Here is a 21,546-nt window from a genome sequence, read left to right on the forward strand (position 1 = left end):
TGATTTGCTACCTATTGCACGTGAAGCTTATTTGAGCTCTAATATTTAATAATTTTCTCTCGCTCTCAGTGAAGGCACCGTTAGCATTAGAAATGTAAACTATTCAAAAATTGATAGGTCCGCCTTTTGATTCGCAGTTTAAAGCATAAATTTTGTCAATTAAATTTTAATTACAGAATAAAAAGAAAAGTCAATAAAAGCATATGAAAGCTGACACGAATTATTCATAAGGATTATCGAATAATGATTTCGATTTTTGTGAATAATTTGGTATTTCTTTTGTTTCGATTAAATATGGATTTATTTGAACCTCTTCTAAAGGTAATGGTTCGGATTTATTAGATACTTCTTCTAATAGACAACTTCTATTATCAATGAAATGTTCATGAATTATTGATTGTGTTTCCTCTCTTTTTTCTTTTTTTTTAAGACATAAAAGAGGAATTGCAATGCTTGATGGTAATGATAGTCTTATTGTTATCAATTAAAATTATCTCCCATCCTATATAATAAAATTTGATTCAATATTACTAAATACTTTATGTTTCTTAATAATTGAGATGCCTAAAATGTTGATAATGTTGTTATAAACTTATTTTCACACGCTCAATCTTATGGGAGTAATAAGAATTGTAATAAAAAAAACATTATAAATCTTTAAAGATTCGTTCATAAACAATATATAAAAAAATAGTTATTCATAAGGATTCTCGAAATAAGTATTTGATTGTTCTTGCTTTGGATTATATGCTGGTGCTTTATATTCATTAGGATATGGATTGCTGTTCGTTTCTTCTAAAGGTAAATCTTTTTCGGTTTTATCAACAAGGCTTTGATTAATTGGATTTTCAGCTCTGAATTTTCTGTGTCTATAACATAAGTAAGCAGCGACAGCAATGAGACCTGCTCCAACTGCTGCTCCAATAATAATTTCCAAAACAGCACCTTCACTTAGTCCTTCATCACTATCATCATCAGAATAATTATGATCATCTGATTTTTGTTCAACTGGTTCTGATGAATTTATTTCATGATACGAATTATCAAAAATGATAAGAGATCTATGAGTTGAATTATTTCCTTTGATTAAATATGATGTATTATATTTGTCGCCAGCATGATAAAAAAATAAGTAATCGTGTTTAGAATTAGTTATTGTTAGAAAAGGTTTTTCAACAATAATATTAGCTCTATTTATTTTTCCATAGACATCATAAATATCACCATCTTCGAAATGAACTGTTCCATTTGTGAAAGCAGTAACAACACATGTATGAGCTGTGTCCTGAGAAGTGAATTTGTAATTAGACCTTACATTTGTGATAATCGAAGTGCAATCATAATAATTCAAATTAAAAACAACAAAATTACATGGAATAGGTTCGTCACTGGAGGATTCTAATGTAATTGTACCTGTGTGAGCGAAATAAATTGCTGAATATTGTGTATTTCCAAGAATTTCTAAAGATACTTCTGAAGTTCTTGCTTCTCCGGAAATGTTGCGATAATCAGTAAATACTACGTATTGTTCCTTATAAAAATTAAGTTTTGTTTGATTTCTGCCAATTAATAACTTTTGAATTCCGAATATTTTGTATTTTGGCTGGGATCCAAAAGAAATTGATTGGTTGCAAAGATATTCGAGCTTGTCCTTATCATAAGCACTGTATGTATCATAAGAAAAACTTTGTGAAATTTTGATTGTTGCAACTGTATTCGGAGATTTACTTCTGAACAAAATGTATAATGTCGGTGAGAAATAAAGGAAACAATAAGAATTACCGAAAAAGTGACAAAACATCAAAAACAGGGAGGGGGTCTCAATTTTTATTACTTATATTATTTTACAATATTTATATAAATACTCTTTATAATATATTTTACTATAAAATTATACCTCAAATTCAAATATTTATAATATTATTTACATAATTATCTCAAAATTATATTTTTATATATTATTTTTCATATGTATAAATCATATAATCTATATCTATGCAAATCTCATCTAAAATTTTTTGAAGCAAACCGCTACCATTTTATAATGGTCCATCTTAAATTCATCATAAATTCTGGTACATGTTAGTACCAGAGTCTTCAAATCTCAAACACTCTGGTACCAACATGTACCAGACGCGAGTTTCCAATGCCCTCGTACGATTTTCTATTAAGATCTTCTTGAATGAGAAGGTCTTCATAGAAACTCGTACGAGGGCTTCTCTTTTAAATACTCTGGTACCTGCTGGTATCGGAGTCGACTTTACAGCCCTTTCCCCAATTTTGAAGCTGGGGAAAGTTTTCAAGCAATGAAAGGGAAGCTCTCGCTATGAGGTGAAAATCTAGAATTTTTACCTCATAGCGAGTAATCCTTTGTTAATTGCTTGAAAACTTTCTTCAAATTATCAAAATTTCGAGGAAAGTTTCCTTGCTTCAAAGTAGAGATGGAGCCCTTTGAGCCACTGCATATAGGTCAGTGACTCAAAATACTCCATCTCTACTAGAAATCGCCAAAATTTGGGTCGCAATCTTTGAAATGCGACGCAAGTTTGGGCAATTTCGCGAGGGACTTGCTCCATTTGGTGCATAGATTCACACTCTATGCACCAGATGGAACAATTCTTTCGCTGACAGCGGGAAACTTTGTCTGAATAGTTTAACATTCAGACAAAGTTTCCCGCTGTCAGAGAGGGAATGGAAGGGTAAGAGGTATATATTCATAATGTATACCTCTTACTCTTCCATTCCCTCAAGAAAGTTCAAAAACTTGGGTGCAATCAGTTCTGATTGCACCCAAGTTTTTGAACTTTATATAGGGAATTGTTGGCTATGTTGTACTGATCATGAATCAGTACATCATAGCCAACAATTCCTTCGCAAACAGTGGGAAACTTTGTCTGAATAGTTTAACATTCAGACAAAGTTTCCCGCTGTCAGGGAGGGAATTAGAGGGTGGGAGATATATAGATAGACTATAAATCTCTCACCCTTTAATTCCCTCAAGAAAGTTCAAAAACTTGGGTGCAATCAGAACTGATTGCACCAAAGTTTTTGAATTTTGTATAAGGAATTGTTGGCTATGATGTGGATAGCCGCTGCCAGACCAAATGAATTAACCGTTGTGAATAACGTTTCTGAATCTTTATTTAAAAAGATATAATATCACGATTTTGGCTGCGTTAAAAATCAAAGAATTGATGTTTTTGTCAAAAATCTTTTAGAAGAAGTTGCACCCAATTACTTTTATCGTATTAAAAACGATTTACTTCAAACAGGTTTTATTCCTTCAATTAGAATTCGCGAGCCTCGATTGACAGATTATAAAACAAAATTGAAAAGAGAAGTTCAATCACGTTTATACCAAGTATTAAATTTTGTTCAGAATCAAGAAGCCAATTTGAATCCATTAAGATTTTTATTGGAAAATGCTGAAGAAAAACTTTCTCAAATAAATGAGAAGATACAAAATTCAATTACATATTTAAGATCGTTTGAAATTCCAAATGAATTGTTAGATACGTATATGTTAGAAATTAATGAATTTTGTTATAATTCTCCAGATTATATTTTAGAACATTTCGAAGAATTTTTGGAGGATTTCAAAGAAAAGAATAATTTAATAGACTAAAAAATTTATTATTTTTATTTATTGTGAATTTTAAATTGTCACTTTTTAACTGTTACTCCCTATTGAAAGTGTCACTTTTTGGGTGTCACTTTTTCGGAAATTCTTATATACTCTAAGAAAAACTTTGTGAAATTTTGATTGTTGCAACTGTATTCGGAGATTTACTTCTGAACAAAATGTATAATGTCGGTGAGAAATAAAGATGGTCTGTTGTGTAATTTATAACTTTGTATTGAAATGTTGGTTGATAATAAGAATAATTAAAATCGTAATCATCCGAAGATGTGCTTATGTTCAATCTAACATCTGTTGGATCTAAGTAAACTGAGCAGTAATTCTTATTGATTTCATATTTTTTATTTGAATAATTGAAAGCTAGATCGTTCGATTCGGATAGAAATTCTATGGAATCGCAGTAATTTGGAAAAGAAACTACACAAAATCTTACTTTATAATTATAATACGTGTTTGTTGATTTAAAATTAAAAGTTGGCTCTGTGATTTTCCATATTTTGCTTGTGCATGATTCATAGTTAATACGCAAGTAATCGCTCATATATGTATCTTGTAGAATAAAATAATAACTAAATGATTTGTTATCTGCAAATGAAAAAGTAATATCTTGACCATATGAACCAATGTCAATTAAATAATCTCCTGTTCTGTTAATTATACCATTGGTGATTGTATAGTAAAACCAGGACATTCACAATGATTTTAATTTGAAAGCGGATCTATTCAGAATGAATTTTGAATATTTTACACAGTCAGATTGTCAAATCATTTTAGTTTATTGGATAATCCTTTTAATGTATTATTTTTAAAATTTTAAAAATAAAATAAAAGTGGATCCAAAATTTTTGTATCAGAATGGGTCAATATTTCATGAATCAGTCCTCAAGAACAAAAATGAAGAAGGTCGTAATTGCCTTATGCATCTAAGCTACTATCCAAAAAAGAGAAATTGGATTAGAAAAGGATTATGAGTGATTGAAATTAATACGTGTGCGAATAACCATGGATTTGTAAAAATTAATGCTTCAGAAATACAACATTTTGCTATTGAGAATTCCTTGTAAAGTCCAAATCTCAAAATACATAATTTTATATTTAGTTTGTTTGATGTTGAAACTATATTACCACCAAGAAGAGACAATATTATCTTAGTAAACATGTTTCAATTAATTTGATGTTCTTGGATATAAACTGCGAGTCAAAAGGCGTACCTACCTTCAACTTTTTGAGAGAAGTCATACAATTAATTATATGAGTTTCTCTCAAAAAGTCGATTTCTGCCAGGTACACCTTTTGGACCGCACAAGCTATTTGCTCTAATTCGATATAACAACAAAGGATCATAAAACAGATATAAATATAGGATGAACTGATACGATTTTTTCGGGTCTAACTTCAAAATTTAAGATTTCGAAATTTAATACAAGCTTCAAACCAGAAATTTAAGCATAAATAGAAGCTGATTTGCTACCTATTGCACGTGAAGCTTATTTGAGCTCTAATATTTAATAATTTTCTCTCGCTCTCAGTGAAGGCACCGTTAGCATTAGAAATGTAAACTATTCAAAAATTGATAGGTCCGCCTTTTGATTCGCAGTTTAAAGCATAAATTTTGTCAATTAAATTTTAATTACAGAATAAAAAGAAAAGTCAATAAAAGCATATGAAAGCTGACACGAATTATTCATAAGGATTATCGAATAATGATTTCGATTTTTGTGAATAATTTGGTATTTCTTTTGTTTCGATTAAATATGGATTTATTTGAACCTCTTCTAAAGGTAATGGTTCGGATTTATTAGATACTTCTTCTAATAGACAACTTCTATTATCAATGAAATGTTCATGAATTATTGATTGTGTTTCCTCTCTTTTTTCTTTTTTTTTAAGACATAAAAGAGGAATTGCAATGCTTGATGGTAATGATAGTCTTATTGTTATCAATTAAAATTATCTCCCATCCTATATAATAAAATTTGATTCAATATTACTAAATACTTTATGTTTCTTAATAATTGAGATGCCTAAAATGTTGATAATGTTGTTATAAACTTATTTTCACACGCTCAATCTTATGGGAGTAATAAGAATTGTAATAAAAAAAACATTATAAATCTTTAAAGATTCGTTCATAAACAATATATAAAAAAATAGTTATTCATAAGGATTCTCGAAATAAGTATTTGATTGTTCTTGCTTTGGATTATATGCTGGTGCTTTATATTCATTAGGATATGGATTGCTGTTCGTTTCTTCTAAAGGTAAATCTTTTTCGGTTTTATCAACAAGGCTTTGATTAATTGGATTTTCAGCTCTGAATTTTCTGTGTCTATAACATAAGTAAGCAGCGACAGCAATGAGACCTGCTCCAACTGCTGCTCCAATAATAATTTCCAAAACAGCACCTTCACTTAGTCCTTCATCACTATCATCATCAGAATAATTATGATCATCTGATTTTTGTTCAACTGGTTCTGATGAATTTATTTCATGATACGAATTATCAAAAATGATAAGAGATCTATGAGTTGAATTATTTCCTTTGATTAAATATGATGTATTATATTTGTCGCCAGCATGATAAAAAAATAAGTAATCGTGTTTAGAATTAGTTATTGTTAGAAAAGGTTTTTCAACAATAATATTAGCTCTATTTATTTTTCCATAGACATCATAAATATCACCATCTTCGAAATGAACTGTTCCATTTGTGAAAGCAGTAACAACACATGTATGAGCTGTGTCCTGAGAAGTGAATTTGTAATTAGACCTTACATTTGTGATAATCGAAGTGCAATCATAATAATTCAAATTAAAAACAACAAAATTACATGGAATAGGTTCGTCACTGGAGGATTCTAATGTAATTGTACCTGTGTGAGCGAAATAAATTGCTGAATATTGTGTATTTCCAAGAATTTCTAAAGATACTTCTGAAGTTCTTGCTTCTCCGGAAATGTTGCGATAATCAGTAAATACTACGTATTGTTCCTTATAAAAATTAAGTTTTGTTTGATTTCTGCCAATTAATAACTTTTGAATTCCGAATATTTTGTATTTTGGCTGGGATCCAAAAGAAATTGATTGGTTGCAAAGATATTCGAGCTTGTCCTTATCATAAGCACTGTATGTATCATAAGAAAAACTTTGTGAAATTTTGATTGTTGCAACTGTATTCGGAGATTTACTTCTGAACAAAATGTATAATGTCGGTGAGAAATAAAGGAAACAATAAGAATTACCGAAAAAGTGACAAAACATCAAAAACAGGGAGGGGGTCTCAATTTTTATTACTTATATTATTTTACAATATTTATATAAATACTCTTTATAATATATTTTACTATAAAATTATACCTCAAATTCAAATATTTATAATATTATTTACATAATTATCTCAAAATTATATTTTTATATATTATTTTTCATATGTATAAATCATATAATCTATATCTATGCAAATCTCATCTAAAATTTTTTGAAGCAAACCGCTACCATTTTATAATGGTCCATCTTAAATTCATCATAAATTCTGGTACATGTTAGTACCAGAGTCTTCAAATCTCAAACACTCTGGTACCAACATGTACCAGACGCGAGTTTCCAATGCCCTCGTACGATTTTCTATTAAGATCTTCTTGAATGAGAAGGTCTTCATAGAAACTCGTACGAGGGCTTCTCTTTTAAATACTCTGGTACCTGCTGGTATCGGAGTCGACTTTACAGCCCTTTCCCCAATTTTGAAGCTGGGGAAAGTTTTCAAGCAATGAAAGGGAAGCTCTCGCTATGAGGTGAAAATCTAGAATTTTTACCTCATAGCGAGTAATCCTTTGTTAATTGCTTGAAAACTTTCTTCAAATTATCAAAATTTCGAGGAAAGTTTCCTTGCTTCAAAGTAGAGATGGAGCCCTTTGAGCCACTGCATATAGGTCAGTGACTCAAAATACTCCATCTCTACTAGAAATCGCCAAAATTTGGGTCGCAATCTTTGAAATGCGACGCAAGTTTGGGCAATTTCGCGAGGGACTTGCTCCATTTGGTGCATAGATTCACACTCTATGCACCAGATGGAACAATTCTTTCGCTGACAGCGGGAAACTTTGTCTGAATAGTTTAACATTCAGACAAAGTTTCCCGCTGTCAGAGAGGGAATGGAAGGGTAAGAGGTATATATTCATAATGTATACCTCTTACTCTTCCATTCCCTCAAGAAAGTTCAAAAACTTGGGTGCAATCAGTTCTGATTGCACCCAAGTTTTTGAACTTTATATAGGGAATTGTTGGCTATGTTGTACTGATCATGAATCAGTACATCATAGCCAACAATTCCTTCGCAAACAGTGGGAAACTTTGTCTGAATAGTTTAACATTCAGACAAAGTTTCCCGCTGTCAGGGAGGGAATTAGAGGAGATATATAGATAGACTATAAATCTCTCACCCTTTAATTCCCTCAAGAAAGTTCAAAAACTTGGGTGCAATCAGAACTGATTGCACCAAAGTTTTTGAATTTTGTATAAGGAATTGTTGGCTATGATGTGGATAGCCGCTGCCAGACCAAATGAATTAACCGTTGTGAATAACGTTTCTGAATCTTTATTTAAAAAGATAAAATATCACGATTTTGGCTGCGTTAAAAATCAAAGAATTGATGTTTTTGTCAAAAATCTTTTAGAAGAAGTTGCACCCAATTACTTTTATCGTATTAAAAACGATTTACTTCAAACAGGTTTTATTCCTTCAATTAGAATTCGCGAGCCTCGATTGACAGATTATAAAACAAAATTGAAAAGAGAAGTTCAATCACGTTTATACCAAGTATTAAATTTTGTTCAGAATCAAGAAGCCAATTTGAATCCATTAAGATTTTTATTGGAAAATGCTGAAGAAAAACTTTCTCAAATAAATGAGAAGATACAAAATTCAATTACATATTTAAGATCGTTTGAAATTCCAAATGAATTGTTAGATACGTATATGTTAGAAATTAATGAATTTTGTTATAATTCTCCAGATTATATTTTAGAACATTTCGAAGAATTTTTGGAGGATTTCAAAGAAAAGAATAATTTAATAGACTAAAAAATTTATTATTTTTATTTATTGTGAATTTTAAATTGTCACTTTTTAACTGTTACTCCCTATTGAAAGTGTCACTTTTTGGGTGTCACTTTTTCGGAAATTCTTATATACTCTAAGAAAAACTTTGTGAAATTTTGATTGTTGCAACTGTATTCGGAGATTTACTTCTGAACAAAATGTATAATGTCGGTGAGAAATAAAGATGGTCTGTTGTGTAATTTATAACTTTGTATTGAAATGTTGGTTGATAATAAGAATAATTAAAATCGTAATCATCCGAAGATGTGCTTATGTTCAATCTAACATCTGTTGGATCTAAGTAAACTGAGCAGTAATTCTTATTGATTTCATATTTTTTATTTGAATAATTGAAAGCTAGATCGTTCGATTCGGATAGAAATTCTATGGAATCGCAGTAATTTGGAAAAGAAACTACACAAAATCTTACTTTATAATTATAATACGTGTTTGTTGATTTAAAATTAAAAGTTGGCTCTGTGATTTTCCATATTTTGCTTGTGCATGATTCATAGTTAATACGCAAGTAATCGCTCATATATGTATCTTGTAGAATAAAATAATAACTAAATGATTTGTTATCTGCAAATGAAAAAGTAATATCTTGACCATATGAACCAATGTCAATTAAATAATCTCCTGTTCTGTTAATTATACCATTGGTGATTGTATAGTAAAACCAGGACATTCACAATGATTTTAATTTGAAAGCGGATCTATTCAGAATGAATTTTGAATATTTTACACAGTCAGATTGTCAAATCATTTTAGTTTATTGGATAATCCTTTTAATGTATTATTTTTAAAATTTTAAAAATAAAATAAAAGTGGATCCAAAATTTTTGTATCAGAATGGGTCAATATTTCATGAATCAGTCCTCAAGAACAAAAATGAAGAAGGTCGTAATTGCCTTATGCATCTAAGCTACTATCCAAAAAAGAGAAATTGGATTAGAAAAGGATTATGAGTGATTGAAATTAATACGTGTGCGAATAACCATGGATTTGTAAAAATTAATGCTTCAGAAATACAACATTTTGCTATTGAGAATTCCTTGTAAAGTCCAAATCTCAAAATACATAATTTTATATTTAGTTTGTTTGATGTTGAAACTATATTACCACCAAGAAGAGACAATATTATCTTAGTAAACATGTTTCAATTAATTTGATGTTCTTGGATATAAACTGCGAGTCAAAAGGCGTACCTACCTTCAACTTTTTGAGAGAAGTCATACAATTAATTATATGAGTTTCTCTCAAAAAGTCGATTTCTGCCAGGTACACCTTTTGGACCGCACAAGCTATTTGCTCTAATTCGATATAACAACAAAGGATCATAAAACAGATATAAATATAGGATGAACTGATACGATTTTTTCGGGTCTAACTTCAAAATTTAAGATTTCGAAATTTAATACAAGCTTCAAACCAGAAATTTAAGCATAAATAGAAGTGATTTGCTACCTATTGCACGTGAAGCTTATTTGAGCTCTAATATTTAATAATTTTCTCTCGCTCTCAGTGAAGGCACCGTTAGCATTAGAAATGTAAACTATTCAAAAATTGATAGGTCCGCCTTTTGATTCGCAGTTTAAAGCATAAATTTTGTCAATTAAATTTTAATTACAGAATAAAAAGAAAAGTCAATAAAAGCATATGAAAGCTGACACGAATTATTCATAAGGATTATCGAATAATGATTTCGATTTTTGTGAATAATTTGGTATTTCTTTTGTTTCGATTAAATATGGATTTATTTGAACCTCTTCTAAAGGTAATGGTTCGGATTTATTAGATACTTCTTCTAATAGACAACTTCTATTATCAATGAAATGTTCATGAATTATTGATTGTGTTTCCTCTCTTTTTTCTTTTTTTTTAAGACATAAAAGAGGAATTGCAATGCTTGATGGTAATGATAGTCTTATTGTTATCAATTAAAATTATCTCCCATCCTATATAATAAAATTTGATTCAATATTACTAAATACTTTATGTTTCTTAATAATTGAGATGCCTAAAATGTTGATAATGTTGTTATAAACTTATTTTCACACGCTCAATCTTATGGGAGTAATAAGAATTGTAATAAAAAAAACATTATAAATCTTTAAAGATTCGTTCATAAACAATATATAAAAAAATAGTTATTCATAAGGATTCTCGAAATAAGTATTTGATTGTTCTTGCTTTGGATTATATGCTGGTGCTTTATATTCATTAGGATATGGATTGCTGTTCGTTTCTTCTAAAGGTAAATCTTTTTCGGTTTTATCAACAAGGCTTTGATTAATTGGATTTTCAGCTCTGAATTTTCTGTGTCTATAACATAAGTAAGCAGCGACAGCAATGAGACCTGCTCCAACTGCTGCTCCAATAATAATTTCCAAAACAGCACCTTCACTTAGTCCTTCATCACTATTGTAATAAACAGAAATTCATCAAAAGTGACAGCTCTCAATTTTTTGACATTTGTAAATTCTAAATTGAATGAGAAAAATGAAATAATACTAAGCATAATACAATATTCTAGATTTAATTATAATTAGGAAAAAGTTAGTTTTGAGAGTACTTTTCATAGGCATATAGAATGAAATCTTCTGAAAAATAATATCACATAAACTCATATTATTTTCTAATATATAACTATTTTAAAAAAAAAAAAAAAAAAAAAAAAAAAAAGGTAGTGGGGCTTCCAGGGGCTGCGCCCCTTCTAGCCCCGAAGATGTTTAGTATAAATGAAGTTCTTATATACGGGTCTTCCAGGAGCTTTTCACAAATTATATATGTTTTCATGTTTTGTCAAGACTTCTTCGTAAAATCAGACAAAAATAATGTTTAGGGTAGAAGGTTAGATATAACCTCTTTTCTAACCTCTTTTCTACCCTCTTGAATTTTCAAGACTTCTTCGTACATGTTTTGTCACTTTTCTGTCACTTTTCAGGGAAAAAACATTTTTATTATATATATAAAATGAATTTTACAAAACCACCGTTACCCTTCTTTGGAAATAAGAGTAGATGTAAAGATATTCTATTGAGAGAACTTAAGAAACTACCGAATGGTCTAACATTTGTAGACTTGTTCGGTGGAAGTTTCTATATATCTCATTTGTGCCATACAATATTTCCTGACTCAAAGATTATATGCAATGACTTCGACAACTATATGAACCGTCTCAAACATATACCAGACACAAACAAAATATTGAAAGAGTTAAAAGAAAAGATACCTATAGGTAAGATGGAACGTATACCATTAGATAAGAAAAATACTGTCAGAGAGGTTTTGAAAAAGGCAGAGTATATTGACTGGGATAGTATATCTGCTAGACTATTATATAGTGGTGCTATAAGAGTTCATGACATTGAAACACTTATGTCAAAAGTTTTATATCTTAACTATACAAATGTTTTCAAAGAGAACATAGAAAAATATATTGAGGGTATAGAGTTTGTGAGATGTCATTGGACAGAGTTGTATGAAAAATATAAAGACAAGGAAAATGTTTTCTTTATAGTGGACCCGCCGTTCTTAACACATGGGATTTTCAATACCAAGTAGACTGGACTTTGAGAGACTCTTTAGAAACTTTAGACGTTTTACATAACCATCCATGCTTTTACTTTACATCCGATAAAAGTGGTTTGGAAACCGTTATGAGATGGTTAGAGGACATACATGACTATGAGTTTAGATACGATAAGATAGAATATGAGAGAGGTCCTATAAACTGGAGAAAGTGTCATAACAAAGAAATTTTACTAGTAAGTAAATGTGGTTTGAAATAGGACTACTTGTTTTAGGTTTTTTCCATTGTGTCATTTACTTATTTGACGTGGCAGAAAGATATAGAGAATATGAAGATGAACCAATGCCTGCAAATGTCCAGTATATGTACTCGTAAGAGATATTTTTATCTAATATTAAATGGACGCACAGAACTTAGCGAATGCACAGCAACCTGGACAACCAAACCCAGAGAATATTCCAAATGAAGTTAGAATACAAACTGCAATGGCAAACTATGGTCAAGTGCCAACAGATGTACAAATGCAAACTGCCATGTCAAATGACGCTGCGTTAGGTTTGCCACCATGGTATGCAAATATGAGATGGAAAGAGTTTTATACAAACCCTGAAGTGGGATATAAACAACTTTATGCAGATGACGCGAACACAGGAGTTGACCCAGAGTATGTTTTCTACCAGAGGAGAAACAGAATGTATGAGCTCCAGTTAAAGAATGCTATGGAACTCAACAGGAAACGTAAGAGACTAGGCGGACATTAGATTTTTACATATAGTAAAATGGGTTTCTTCAGTAGTATTGGAAACTTCTTTCGAAATGTTGGAAGAGGTATATGGAATGGAATAAAAACCGTAGGAAGAGGAATTTGGAACGGAGTCAAAAATATTGGTAAAAGGGTAGGTCAGTTTGTTGGTATTATACCTAAAGACCCTGAACCAGAAGAACAAGCTCCTGTTATACAACAGCCTGAACCTGCACCACAGTCTAGTTGGCAACCAAATCCAACACCTCAACCGTATTAAAAAATTATATTTTTACCGTTCGATAGTAGTTGTATATGAAACTAAGTTCTAAGTAAAACGCGTGGTATAATGGAATTATTCTCTTTCTTCCATCTGTAGTAAACCATACTTGAAAGTCTGAAATACTTCCACTTGGTGGTTCGTATAACTTTGTAGGTTTTTCGTAAAAGTCATTTGCCAAGCATAAGAAAGAGTTTTGGGCGCCAGAAAATGAAGCATGAACAATAATAGCAGCTGGGTCGAAAACATCTTTAAATAAATATGGTTCATCTCTTGCATATCGACTGTAAATATTTGCTAAAGGAAGTTCGACTTTCTGATTTAACATTCTTTGCAAATAATACCATGACATTGCAGTGAATTCTGTATATATTTGTTCGTCTTTCTTTGGATTGTCTTCGTAGATTTGAAATGACACTTGTGAATTTTGTTTGTCATATACAATTCTCACATAAAGTGTGCTCTCGGTATTTGCATATTCATCAGCATATTTTGCATAACATGAATTTATTTTATCTTCTATATTTTTTAACGCAGTCTGTAGAGAAGATGAAAGGTCAACTTGTATTAGCTCAATTTCTTCCCACATTTTTCGTTTCCCTTCAGATATATAATCTATATGAAACCTTACAATAAATGGAAAACTTTTATCTTCTACAGACACAAACTTCATTCTACGAAAGCCAATAGCTTTTGTGACGGATGGGTCTCTTAACCATCTAAGTGGGTAGTCAAAACGATAGCCTTCATGCTTTACGGTCTCTGTCTCAAACTTTTGACCGACATTCGTAAAAAGTTCATCTAATGGTTTAGTTGTAGCAACTCTTGAATTTTCTTTTTCTATTGGAAGCATATTTTATCTAGAATAAAAATGTCAAATGAAACAGCGTCTATGAGAGAAATACAACACAACCGACAACTCATTATGCAAGCTCTAAATAAGAACACAACAAACTTTTCAAACTATTCTAAGATATCTGAGTCATTGAAAGAAGGAAACTTAAAACTGACGATAAACCCAATGACAGACGAGTTTCTGTTTCAAGACAACAAGAACCATACTGTTTGTATAAATCCAACAAAAAGAACTTTAAACGAGAAACCTATAGATGAACTTCTTTTGAAAGCAGATATTGACAACAAAGCTGACAAAGAGTATGTAGATGCAACAAGAGACTATATTCTCGCATGGACAGATAGAACATACCACAAAAACACCATACACATAACATCTATGACGTAGATGAACTACCAGCAATGTTAGATGACAAAGCGGATAAAACATATGTTGACAATAAAATGTCAAGTGAAGTGACAAGAGCTGACAAAGAATATTCTAAAAAGACTCATACACACGATTTCTTCGCAACTGTTGGTATAGAAAATATTGCAGGAACGGTTGAAGAACCTGATGGAACTGGTGGGGATGCATTGTATTGGAAACCTCCTAACTTTCCACAAGGTTTAACATCGGAGGATGACATAACGACGATGAAATACACTAGATGTAGAAATGTCTATGTCATGGAGGATGAAAACAAAGTTAAATTCACTGCTCAAGATTTATATGACAACAAAGCTGACAAAACATATGTTAACGATGAGTTAGATAAAAAAGCTGACAAAACATATGTTAACGATGAGTTAGATAAAAAAGCTGACAAAACAGAGCTTCAAACGTTAAAGACAGAAATGCTTCAAACATTATATCCTATAGGCTCTATTTATACGTCAATGAACTCTACCAGACCAGAAACAGTTCTGGGTTTTGGAACTTGGACTCAAATAGTCGACAGGTTTTTGTATTGTGCAAACTCTTCAAAGGAAACAGGTGGAAGTAAAACGATTTCAGGTGCAAATTTACCTGCGCACAGTCACTACATAAATTTAAGTACATCTGAAGCAGGTTTGCATAGTCATAGATTTTGGGATTGGTCAGGAATGACAAAAGGTAAAGGATATGATGTTAAAGAGGACGTTAAGTTTGCTATAAATTGTTACTGGAGTAACACTGAGGTAGGAGGAAGCCATACACATCGCGTTTCAGGGTATACGCAAACAACGGGACAGAGTAAAGACTACATGCCACCTTACATGACAGTTTACGCATGGTATAGAAATGCTTAGTCGTCATTTTCAACTTCTTTAGCATATTCGTCAGGAGTTGTCTTATATTTGTTAGGAACTGTCTTTGAAAGTATACCACCTTGAACTTTGACAAGTTTGAAACGAGGTCTGACAATAGTAGTTTTATCTTCTGCTTGCAGTCTGTACATTTTGCCATGTTTGCCTAAAACTTCATAATATTCTCTTGTATACTTTCTTCTATTTTTACGAACACGAATGCGAGTACCTGTCGAGTTCCCATTGTTGTCATAGTCAATAGTATTTTCATATGGGTCGCGTTTAGGTATTTCTATTTTTACTTTGTCACCTTTCTGAAGTTTGAAGCTCGGCATTCTTTCTTGTTTGTCTCTTTTGACTAAACTATTAAATATATAGTCTTTCTCTAAGTCGGGGTTGTTTTTCATTTCTTCGGGGGAGTGGTTTCCCAAACCTTTTTGTTTACGGTTATTGTAAATATTTAAAACTTGTCTCATCTTTGCCATGGAGAAGTGTCTGTATTTGTCGTCATATGACATTTCATTTGCTTCACCACCTTGTGGTTGGTTTAAGTCTCTTAAGATTTTTATACAACTGTCAATGACACCAAGAGCAGAATGGTTTTGGTCGACAATGAAATATTGGTTTACATTTTTTGAACGCAGATAGTTTTTAATATCGTCTGATTTGAAAGAACTTTCACAGTCAGATGTCAGTTTTGTTGGATGGTATTTGTCAACGAATATTGTCAAAGCAGTTTTCACATCTAAAATATTTTTGGACCATAATGGTATGGCTTCACAGTATCTTGTGTTTTGACCAACAAATATTAGCCAGTATGGTGGTCCGTCTTCTCTATACCTCGGAATGTTTTCCAAGATATCCATAAACCAAGCATTTGGTGTTGAACTAAAGATTTTTATCATGAGTGCTTTCTTTGTCGCTTTAGAAACATAGGGGTCCTTGTTTGGATTCGTCATTTTTTACCCTATAAGAAATGGGTTTATTTGGCGCATTAGCAGGAGTTGCATCCAGATTTTTGCCCGCAGTGGGAACAATAGCCAGAGGTGCATTTGGAATTGGAAGGAAGATTTTGAGTACATTAGGTATACTTAAAGAGAAAGCACAGCCTATTATACAAACTGTACAGAAAGGTTGGGAGGTAGCACGAGATGCAGCAAATCTTATTCCAAATCCTGAAACAAGAGGAAAAGTTCAAGGATGGATGGACAATGTAGGAAGAGAAGCAGGAAACTACTATAACAAAGCAAATGACTACTATAACCAAGCAGGACACTATATGGACCAAGGTGAAAGATTCTTTAACAGAGGATATAACCATGCACAACAATGGGTAAACAACAACCAACCTCAACCGCCTCAAACGTGGGGAATGTAAAATTTTTTACTGAGATGAAATGAACAATACAGCATTGAGACAAATGGGTTCAAGATGGATTTGTCGGCTTCCAGCAGTTACACAACCACGTGTTTGTCAAGTCCTCCCTATACCTCAAGAAGTTTTAGACCGACTTAAAAAACCTAAACAACCAGTTGAAAACAAACCAAATTAAATTTTTTACTGAGATGAAATGACGGAAGAAGTTGAAACGGTAGATTTGACACCACAAACAAAAAGTTCAGAACCATTGTCAAAACCCGTCAAAGAACTTACAGATGAAGAGAAAAATTCAATAATAGAAAGTGCCAGGTCTGGAAATACAAACCCTAACTATAAAGTCACTTTTCATAGAAATGGAACGGCAAGTATCTCAAAAAAGAAACAGACTCTCACAAATAAAATATTGAAGTCTGAAGGAGCTTTCGAGACAGCAGATGGAAAAGTTTACTTCACTGACCAACAGTTCATTATAGAACATCTCATTGACTTAGAGTCGAAATATTCTAAACTTTACAACAAACACAAAAAGTTGAAAGGAAAACAAAAACAAATGGCATATGATATTTACGAAGATGTTGACGACACAACCATACCTGCAAGTGAGGTAAAGTCAGAGGAACCGAAAAGTGACGAAAAACCAATAGAAGAAGGGAAGCCACAAACTGAAGAAAAACCAAAACCAAAGGTTAGTTTCCAAACTAAACCAAGTCAACCTTCATTAGCTGGTATGGGTTGGCGTCAAAGACTTATGGCAGCAGGCGGTTATGTAAAGTAAAGAAAAAAAATATTTTTTTATTTTTATAAAAATGCCTCCGTATAGAATGGATAGAAAATCTGCTAGAATAAAAGCAGAGTTGCAAAGATATGGTTGGAAAGTTTCAAAGAAGTTTAAATATAGGAAGGGAAGACCCATAAAAGTCTATGACAAACTGGCTGGTCTGACCTACGAAATGGACCTTGAAACAGCACGCGCCAATTATCCAAACAGACTAGAGAGGTTAGAAGAAGAACGTCTTATGGACATGCCTTTCGATGTTAGTGAACCTCAAGTTGAAGGACACGACGGCTTTGCCAGATTCTACTGGAAACATGACGAACAATTGCATCCTTTGAGAAGGAAAAAAGGAAAAGGTGAAGACGCACATGCTCCCATGGAAAGAACAAGATATGCATATGAGAAGTATCGTGAAGTTAGAAGTCAAATTACATCTGGTCGAACCTTTACAGTAAACTTTGACGAAGGAAAGAACAAAGAAGGCTTCATGGGAGTACTTGCTGCAATTCAAGATGGAAATAAGAAAGGATACAATCTCAGATTGACCATAACAGATTTGGATGGTCACATTTACTATGCATATGGCAATGTCACAACAGCTGCAATGCTTCTTGACGCTTTCAAGACTACAAAGAGAGAACAAATGGTTGACTCCGACTCAGACATTTTGAATGCAATTGAAGGAATTGCAAGTGTCAAGTTCGAATGGTACCAACCTAACCCTCAAGCAGTCAGACAACATGCTGGATACTTCCCGTTCATAAATAAGTCTGACATTGACTTGACAAGGTATGGAATTTACAATTCAATTGAAACAATTGTCAATGAACCTTGCATTCTTACATGTCTCAGGAACTCTGGTCTTGTTTCAGAAGAGAAGATGAAGTATCTTGAGTCATGTGTGAAGACAAGGTACATTCTCAGAGGTCAATTGGTTAAAATTGCACCGTTGGCAAATGTCAATATCCGAGTCAACATACCTACAGCTAAAGGTTCTTCACATGACGACTATGTTGTTGACAAAGACTTACCATGGTTGAAGATTGTAATTGTCCACAACCACTTCATGTTGAACGAAAGTCTTACAAACCCATTGTTCGGAAAAGGTAAGTGTAACATTGTCAGAGCTGTTAACATTCTTTTCGAGAAAGGTTTGTTGGAACCAATTCCAGATGACAAGCTGACAGAAACTTTTGTACCAAAAGACGAAACAAACTTTTCATTGTTAGCAAGACCAAAAGTTGTTCCAGACAAAGTTCTAGTACAAAAGAAGTACACAATTCCAAAAGGAGTTGGATTGTTCGGATACCAACCTGAACCAGAAGAACTTCCAATGAGGTTGCAAGAACTTCAAGATGCTATAAACAAACTTCCATTGAGAAATCCAATTGACGTCAAATTGTATTGGAGAGCATCTGAGTTAGGTCAGAAGGTTTTATATGAAACAGGTTGCTTCGACGATGTTTATGAGATAACAGGAGAAGTTTCTCAGAAGATAAGAGACTCACTTGAATTTCCACAAACTGGACCAATTGGTTGCGACAAGTTCGACTCATATGAAAAGATATACTATGTCGACCTTAACGCTGCATACATGAGGTTTGTCCAATATATCCCGACTGGAATTCCAAACGAAGATGGTGAGTTCTCGGGAAGGAACTATACAGTTGGAAAAGTCATACAACAACTGTATGATATTAGGAAAGCTTCAAACCCCAAACTTGCAATGACACTCAAATTGCTTATGAATTCGACATGGGGATATTCCATTAAGAAACCTCAAGAGATGAAGAGTAAACATTATGAGAAGGTCGACAACTTTGTTGAAAGGTTTTCTCCTTTTGTTTTGAAGTACGAATTCACTCAAGGTCAAAGTGGCTTAGTAACCACATTAAAACCTATTGTCGAACATTGGTCTTACCCTCAGTTCGCAAAAGCAGTCCTTGACGAGTACAACAAATTCTTCTCCGAAGTCAAATCCAAAGTCAAGGTTTACTATGAGAACATCGACGCACTCATGACGAACGAAGAAGGCTATAACAAACTCATTGAAATGGGAATGGTCGGTGAAAAGATGGGTCAATTCAAATTGGACAAAATTTTCACCGAAGTTCATGTCCTCTCCAAGCGTAAGTACTGGGGCATACTTGAAGACGGCACAGAAATAAAACATTGCATGAAGTAAAAAATTTTTATTCGAATTTGAATCGGACAGGTCGAGTTACACCATTCTTGGTCTCAAACTCATATATAACCTGTTTGTTTGTATTTTCGTCGACTATGACACGAGACACGAACATTGACCAAACGGACAAAAAGTGTCATTTCAGATGGTCCCGCAGCCAATCGCATTCGAGCACTTCGAAGAAGCCTTACGTTCCAAGGGAGAGGGTGTCTGGTGCAAGGGAGAGGTCATGAAACTCTACGAGCAGTACATCCTCAATGCCTGGGAGGACAAATCGTCCTTGGATTGGCAATTCTACCAACTCCTCTGGGACGACCTCCTACGCAACTGGGATGACGAAAGAGTCCAATTCAGAGGTCGGGAGCTAATTGTCCAAATTACCCTTAATTTAACCCACTTAATGAACTAAACACCTAAATTTACTCGGGGTTTCCCCCTAAAATAAAATTTTTTTACTCTTAGAACCACTCGAGGTTCTCCTTACGGTTGTTGAGCTTGTCACCGTCAATGTGTCTGACCTTCGTCTTCTTGCCTGGATTTGGAACCCATTGAATTGCGACAAGCTTGCCCATGGAAATTGAACCGCGATTCCGAAGGGTAAGGTTCAAGTGTCCCAAGTTGTTGAGGACTGGGGTAAGAACCTTGCCGGTCTCCCTGTTGCGGATTTGGTATGGGTAGGGTTGGGAAATTTCATAACTGTCATCGGCAACAAGGGTTGCCCAAACTTCCTCTTCTTCGTGTTTCTCTTCTTCCTCTTCTTCCTCTTCCTCTTCTTCGTGTTTCTCTTCTTCCTCGACAATTCCTTCTTCAATTCTGTGTTCACGAAGTACGGTGTTGCATGTTCTGTCCTTTCCGAGTACCTTCCAGATGGCGTCTATCTCTTCGAAGAAACGGTAGATGAGTCTGGCAAGGTCTCGGTTCTCTCTCTCGTAAATGCGCAAGGTTTCCGTCAAATCATTCAGGCATTTCTCATTGGAAGCTTGGTTCATGAGGAACTCACCTTTAAGTCCCTTCATCTCTTCCATAAGACTACTTTGGAGAGTCTTAACGGTGTTTGTCAGATGAGCTTTCAAATTCAAAATTTGAATTTGAACTGGGCGCTTGTCTGGCAACATTGAAAGGACATCTTCCATTGAGTTTGGCTTCGGTGCTTGTTCGGACATCGAAAAAATGAAGTGGTTTGAGAATGACGGTTTTACTTCAAAAAGCTTGTTATGACGGTTAAGTCATACAACAAGTTTAAAATAATATCTTGTTCTTCTTCTGAACGTTTGTTGTCTCTTCCGATAAAAGTTTGGAACATGAGAACCAAAAAACGTTTTTTGAGATTGCGGAAGAGTTCAGGCAAACGTTCATATTCTGGATATGTTGGGAGCAGTTCAAAACATCTGAGCTGACTTTCGGACAAAATTGGGACAATGTCAGAAAATTCATCTTTGGTCGGACTGCTTGAAGGTAAGTCCCTTACATGTAAGTAGCTCTGGTAAAGTCTTCTCATTTCTGCTAACTTCTGGAGTATAGCTTCGTAATTTAAGAGTTTTAATTTTAAATGTCTTATTCCACTCTTGACATCTAAACGGTAACTATCCATGAGGTCAAGAGTAGCTTTGGTAGCTTTAAGTGGAGCTATCTGTTCCTTGACTCCTGCAATTTTGGTTGCAATTGTGATTTGAGCTCCTTCAAGTTCGCCGTCTATGTCGTTCTCAACGCCTTCAACCATGGCTTGAAACTCTTCATCGGTCCATTGAGATTGGTGTGGGACGAATTTAACTTGCTTCATTCAAAA

General features: G+C 33.3%; 12 protein-coding genes and 1 pseudogene across 13 annotated transcripts, besides 4 other annotated features; 9 read left to right on the top strand and 4 right to left on the bottom strand.

Moving 5' to 3' along the window:
- Positions 1–694: 694 nt before the first annotated feature.
- Positions 695–1,351, bottom strand: TVAGG3_0466700 (uncharacterized protein; the record flags this gene model as incomplete). The annotated part of the gene is made up of 1 exon (XM_051235301.1): positions 695–1,351. One exon carries the CDS (start codon positions 1,349–1,351, stop codon positions 695–697), a length of 657 nt encoding a protein of 218 aa, XP_051093125.1.
- Positions 1,352–1,765: 414 nt separating this feature from the next.
- Positions 1,766–3,738: a mobile genetic element.
- A 2,056-nt stretch (positions 3,739–5,794) lies between these two features.
- TVAGG3_0466720 (uncharacterized protein) lies at positions 5,795–6,451 on the bottom strand (the record flags this gene model as incomplete). Its single annotated transcript, XM_051235302.1, has 1 exon — positions 5,795–6,451. One exon carries the CDS (start codon positions 6,449–6,451, stop codon positions 5,795–5,797), a length of 657 nt encoding a protein of 218 aa, XP_051093126.1.
- A 414-nt stretch (positions 6,452–6,865) lies between these two features.
- Positions 6,866–8,833: a mobile genetic element.
- Positions 8,834–11,165: 2,332 nt separating this feature from the next.
- Positions 11,166–11,202: a mobile genetic element.
- A 192-nt stretch (positions 11,203–11,394) lies between these two features.
- Positions 11,395–21,546: part of a mobile genetic element that runs on past the window's edge.
- Positions 11,715–12,532, top strand: TVAGG3_0466760 (annotated as a pseudogene). The gene has a single exon. A coding segment is annotated over exon 1 (818 nt).
- TVAGG3_0466770 (uncharacterized protein) lies at positions 12,672–13,034 on the top strand (the record flags this gene model as incomplete). Its single annotated transcript, XM_051235303.1, has 1 exon — positions 12,672–13,034. One exon carries the CDS (start codon positions 12,672–12,674, stop codon positions 13,032–13,034), a length of 363 nt encoding a protein of 120 aa, XP_051093127.1.
- On the top strand, positions 13,053–13,295 carry TVAGG3_0466780 (serine threonine-protein phosphatase family; the record flags this gene model as incomplete). The annotated part of the gene is made up of 1 exon (XM_051235304.1): positions 13,053–13,295. The coding sequence occupies one exon, from the start codon at positions 13,053–13,055 to the stop codon at positions 13,293–13,295; it is 243 nt and encodes an 80-aa protein (XP_051093128.1).
- Positions 13,300–13,884, bottom strand: TVAGG3_0466790 (uncharacterized protein; the record flags this gene model as incomplete). Its single annotated transcript, XM_001279089.2, has 1 exon — positions 13,300–13,884. The coding sequence occupies one exon, from the start codon at positions 13,882–13,884 to the stop codon at positions 13,300–13,302; it is 585 nt and encodes a 194-aa protein (XP_001279090.2).
- On the top strand, positions 15,030–15,422 carry TVAGG3_0466800 (phage tail repeat-like family; the record flags this gene model as incomplete). Its single annotated transcript, XM_051235305.1, has 1 exon — positions 15,030–15,422. The coding sequence occupies one exon, from the start codon at positions 15,030–15,032 to the stop codon at positions 15,420–15,422; it is 393 nt and encodes a 130-aa protein (XP_051093129.1).
- Positions 16,396–16,797, top strand: TVAGG3_0466810 (uncharacterized protein; the record flags this gene model as incomplete). Its single annotated transcript, XM_051235306.1, has 1 exon — positions 16,396–16,797. One exon carries the CDS (start codon positions 16,396–16,398, stop codon positions 16,795–16,797), a length of 402 nt encoding a protein of 133 aa, XP_051093130.1.
- TVAGG3_0466820 (phage tail repeat-like family) lies at positions 16,991–17,575 on the top strand (the record flags this gene model as incomplete). The annotated part of the gene is made up of 1 exon (XM_051235307.1): positions 16,991–17,575. The coding sequence occupies one exon, from the start codon at positions 16,991–16,993 to the stop codon at positions 17,573–17,575; it is 585 nt and encodes a 194-aa protein (XP_051093131.1).
- TVAGG3_0466830 (uncharacterized protein) lies at positions 17,607–18,994 on the top strand (the record flags this gene model as incomplete). The annotated part of the gene is made up of 1 exon (XM_051235308.1): positions 17,607–18,994. A coding segment is annotated over one exon (1,388 nt), but the record flags the coding sequence as incomplete, so codon positions are not given.
- On the top strand, positions 19,593–19,760 carry TVAGG3_0466840 (DNA/RNA polymerases family; the record flags this gene model as incomplete). The annotated part of the gene is made up of 1 exon (XM_051235309.1): positions 19,593–19,760. One exon carries the CDS (start codon positions 19,593–19,595, stop codon positions 19,758–19,760), a length of 168 nt encoding a protein of 55 aa, XP_051093133.1.
- On the top strand, positions 19,906–20,169 carry TVAGG3_0466850 (uncharacterized protein; the record flags this gene model as incomplete). The annotated part of the gene is made up of 1 exon (XM_051235310.1): positions 19,906–20,169. The coding sequence occupies one exon, from the start codon at positions 19,906–19,908 to the stop codon at positions 20,167–20,169; it is 264 nt and encodes an 87-aa protein (XP_051093134.1).
- On the bottom strand, positions 20,956–21,540 carry TVAGG3_0466860 (uncharacterized protein; the record flags this gene model as incomplete). The annotated part of the gene is made up of 1 exon (XM_051235311.1): positions 20,956–21,540. The coding sequence occupies one exon, from the start codon at positions 21,538–21,540 to the stop codon at positions 20,956–20,958; it is 585 nt and encodes a 194-aa protein (XP_051093135.1).

Source organism: Trichomonas vaginalis, chromosome II (genome assembly GCF_026262505.1).
Source record: "Trichomonas vaginalis G3 chromosome II, whole genome shotgun sequence".
In the NCBI taxonomy this organism is placed as follows: domain Eukaryota; phylum Parabasalia; order Trichomonadida; family Trichomonadidae; genus Trichomonas; species Trichomonas vaginalis.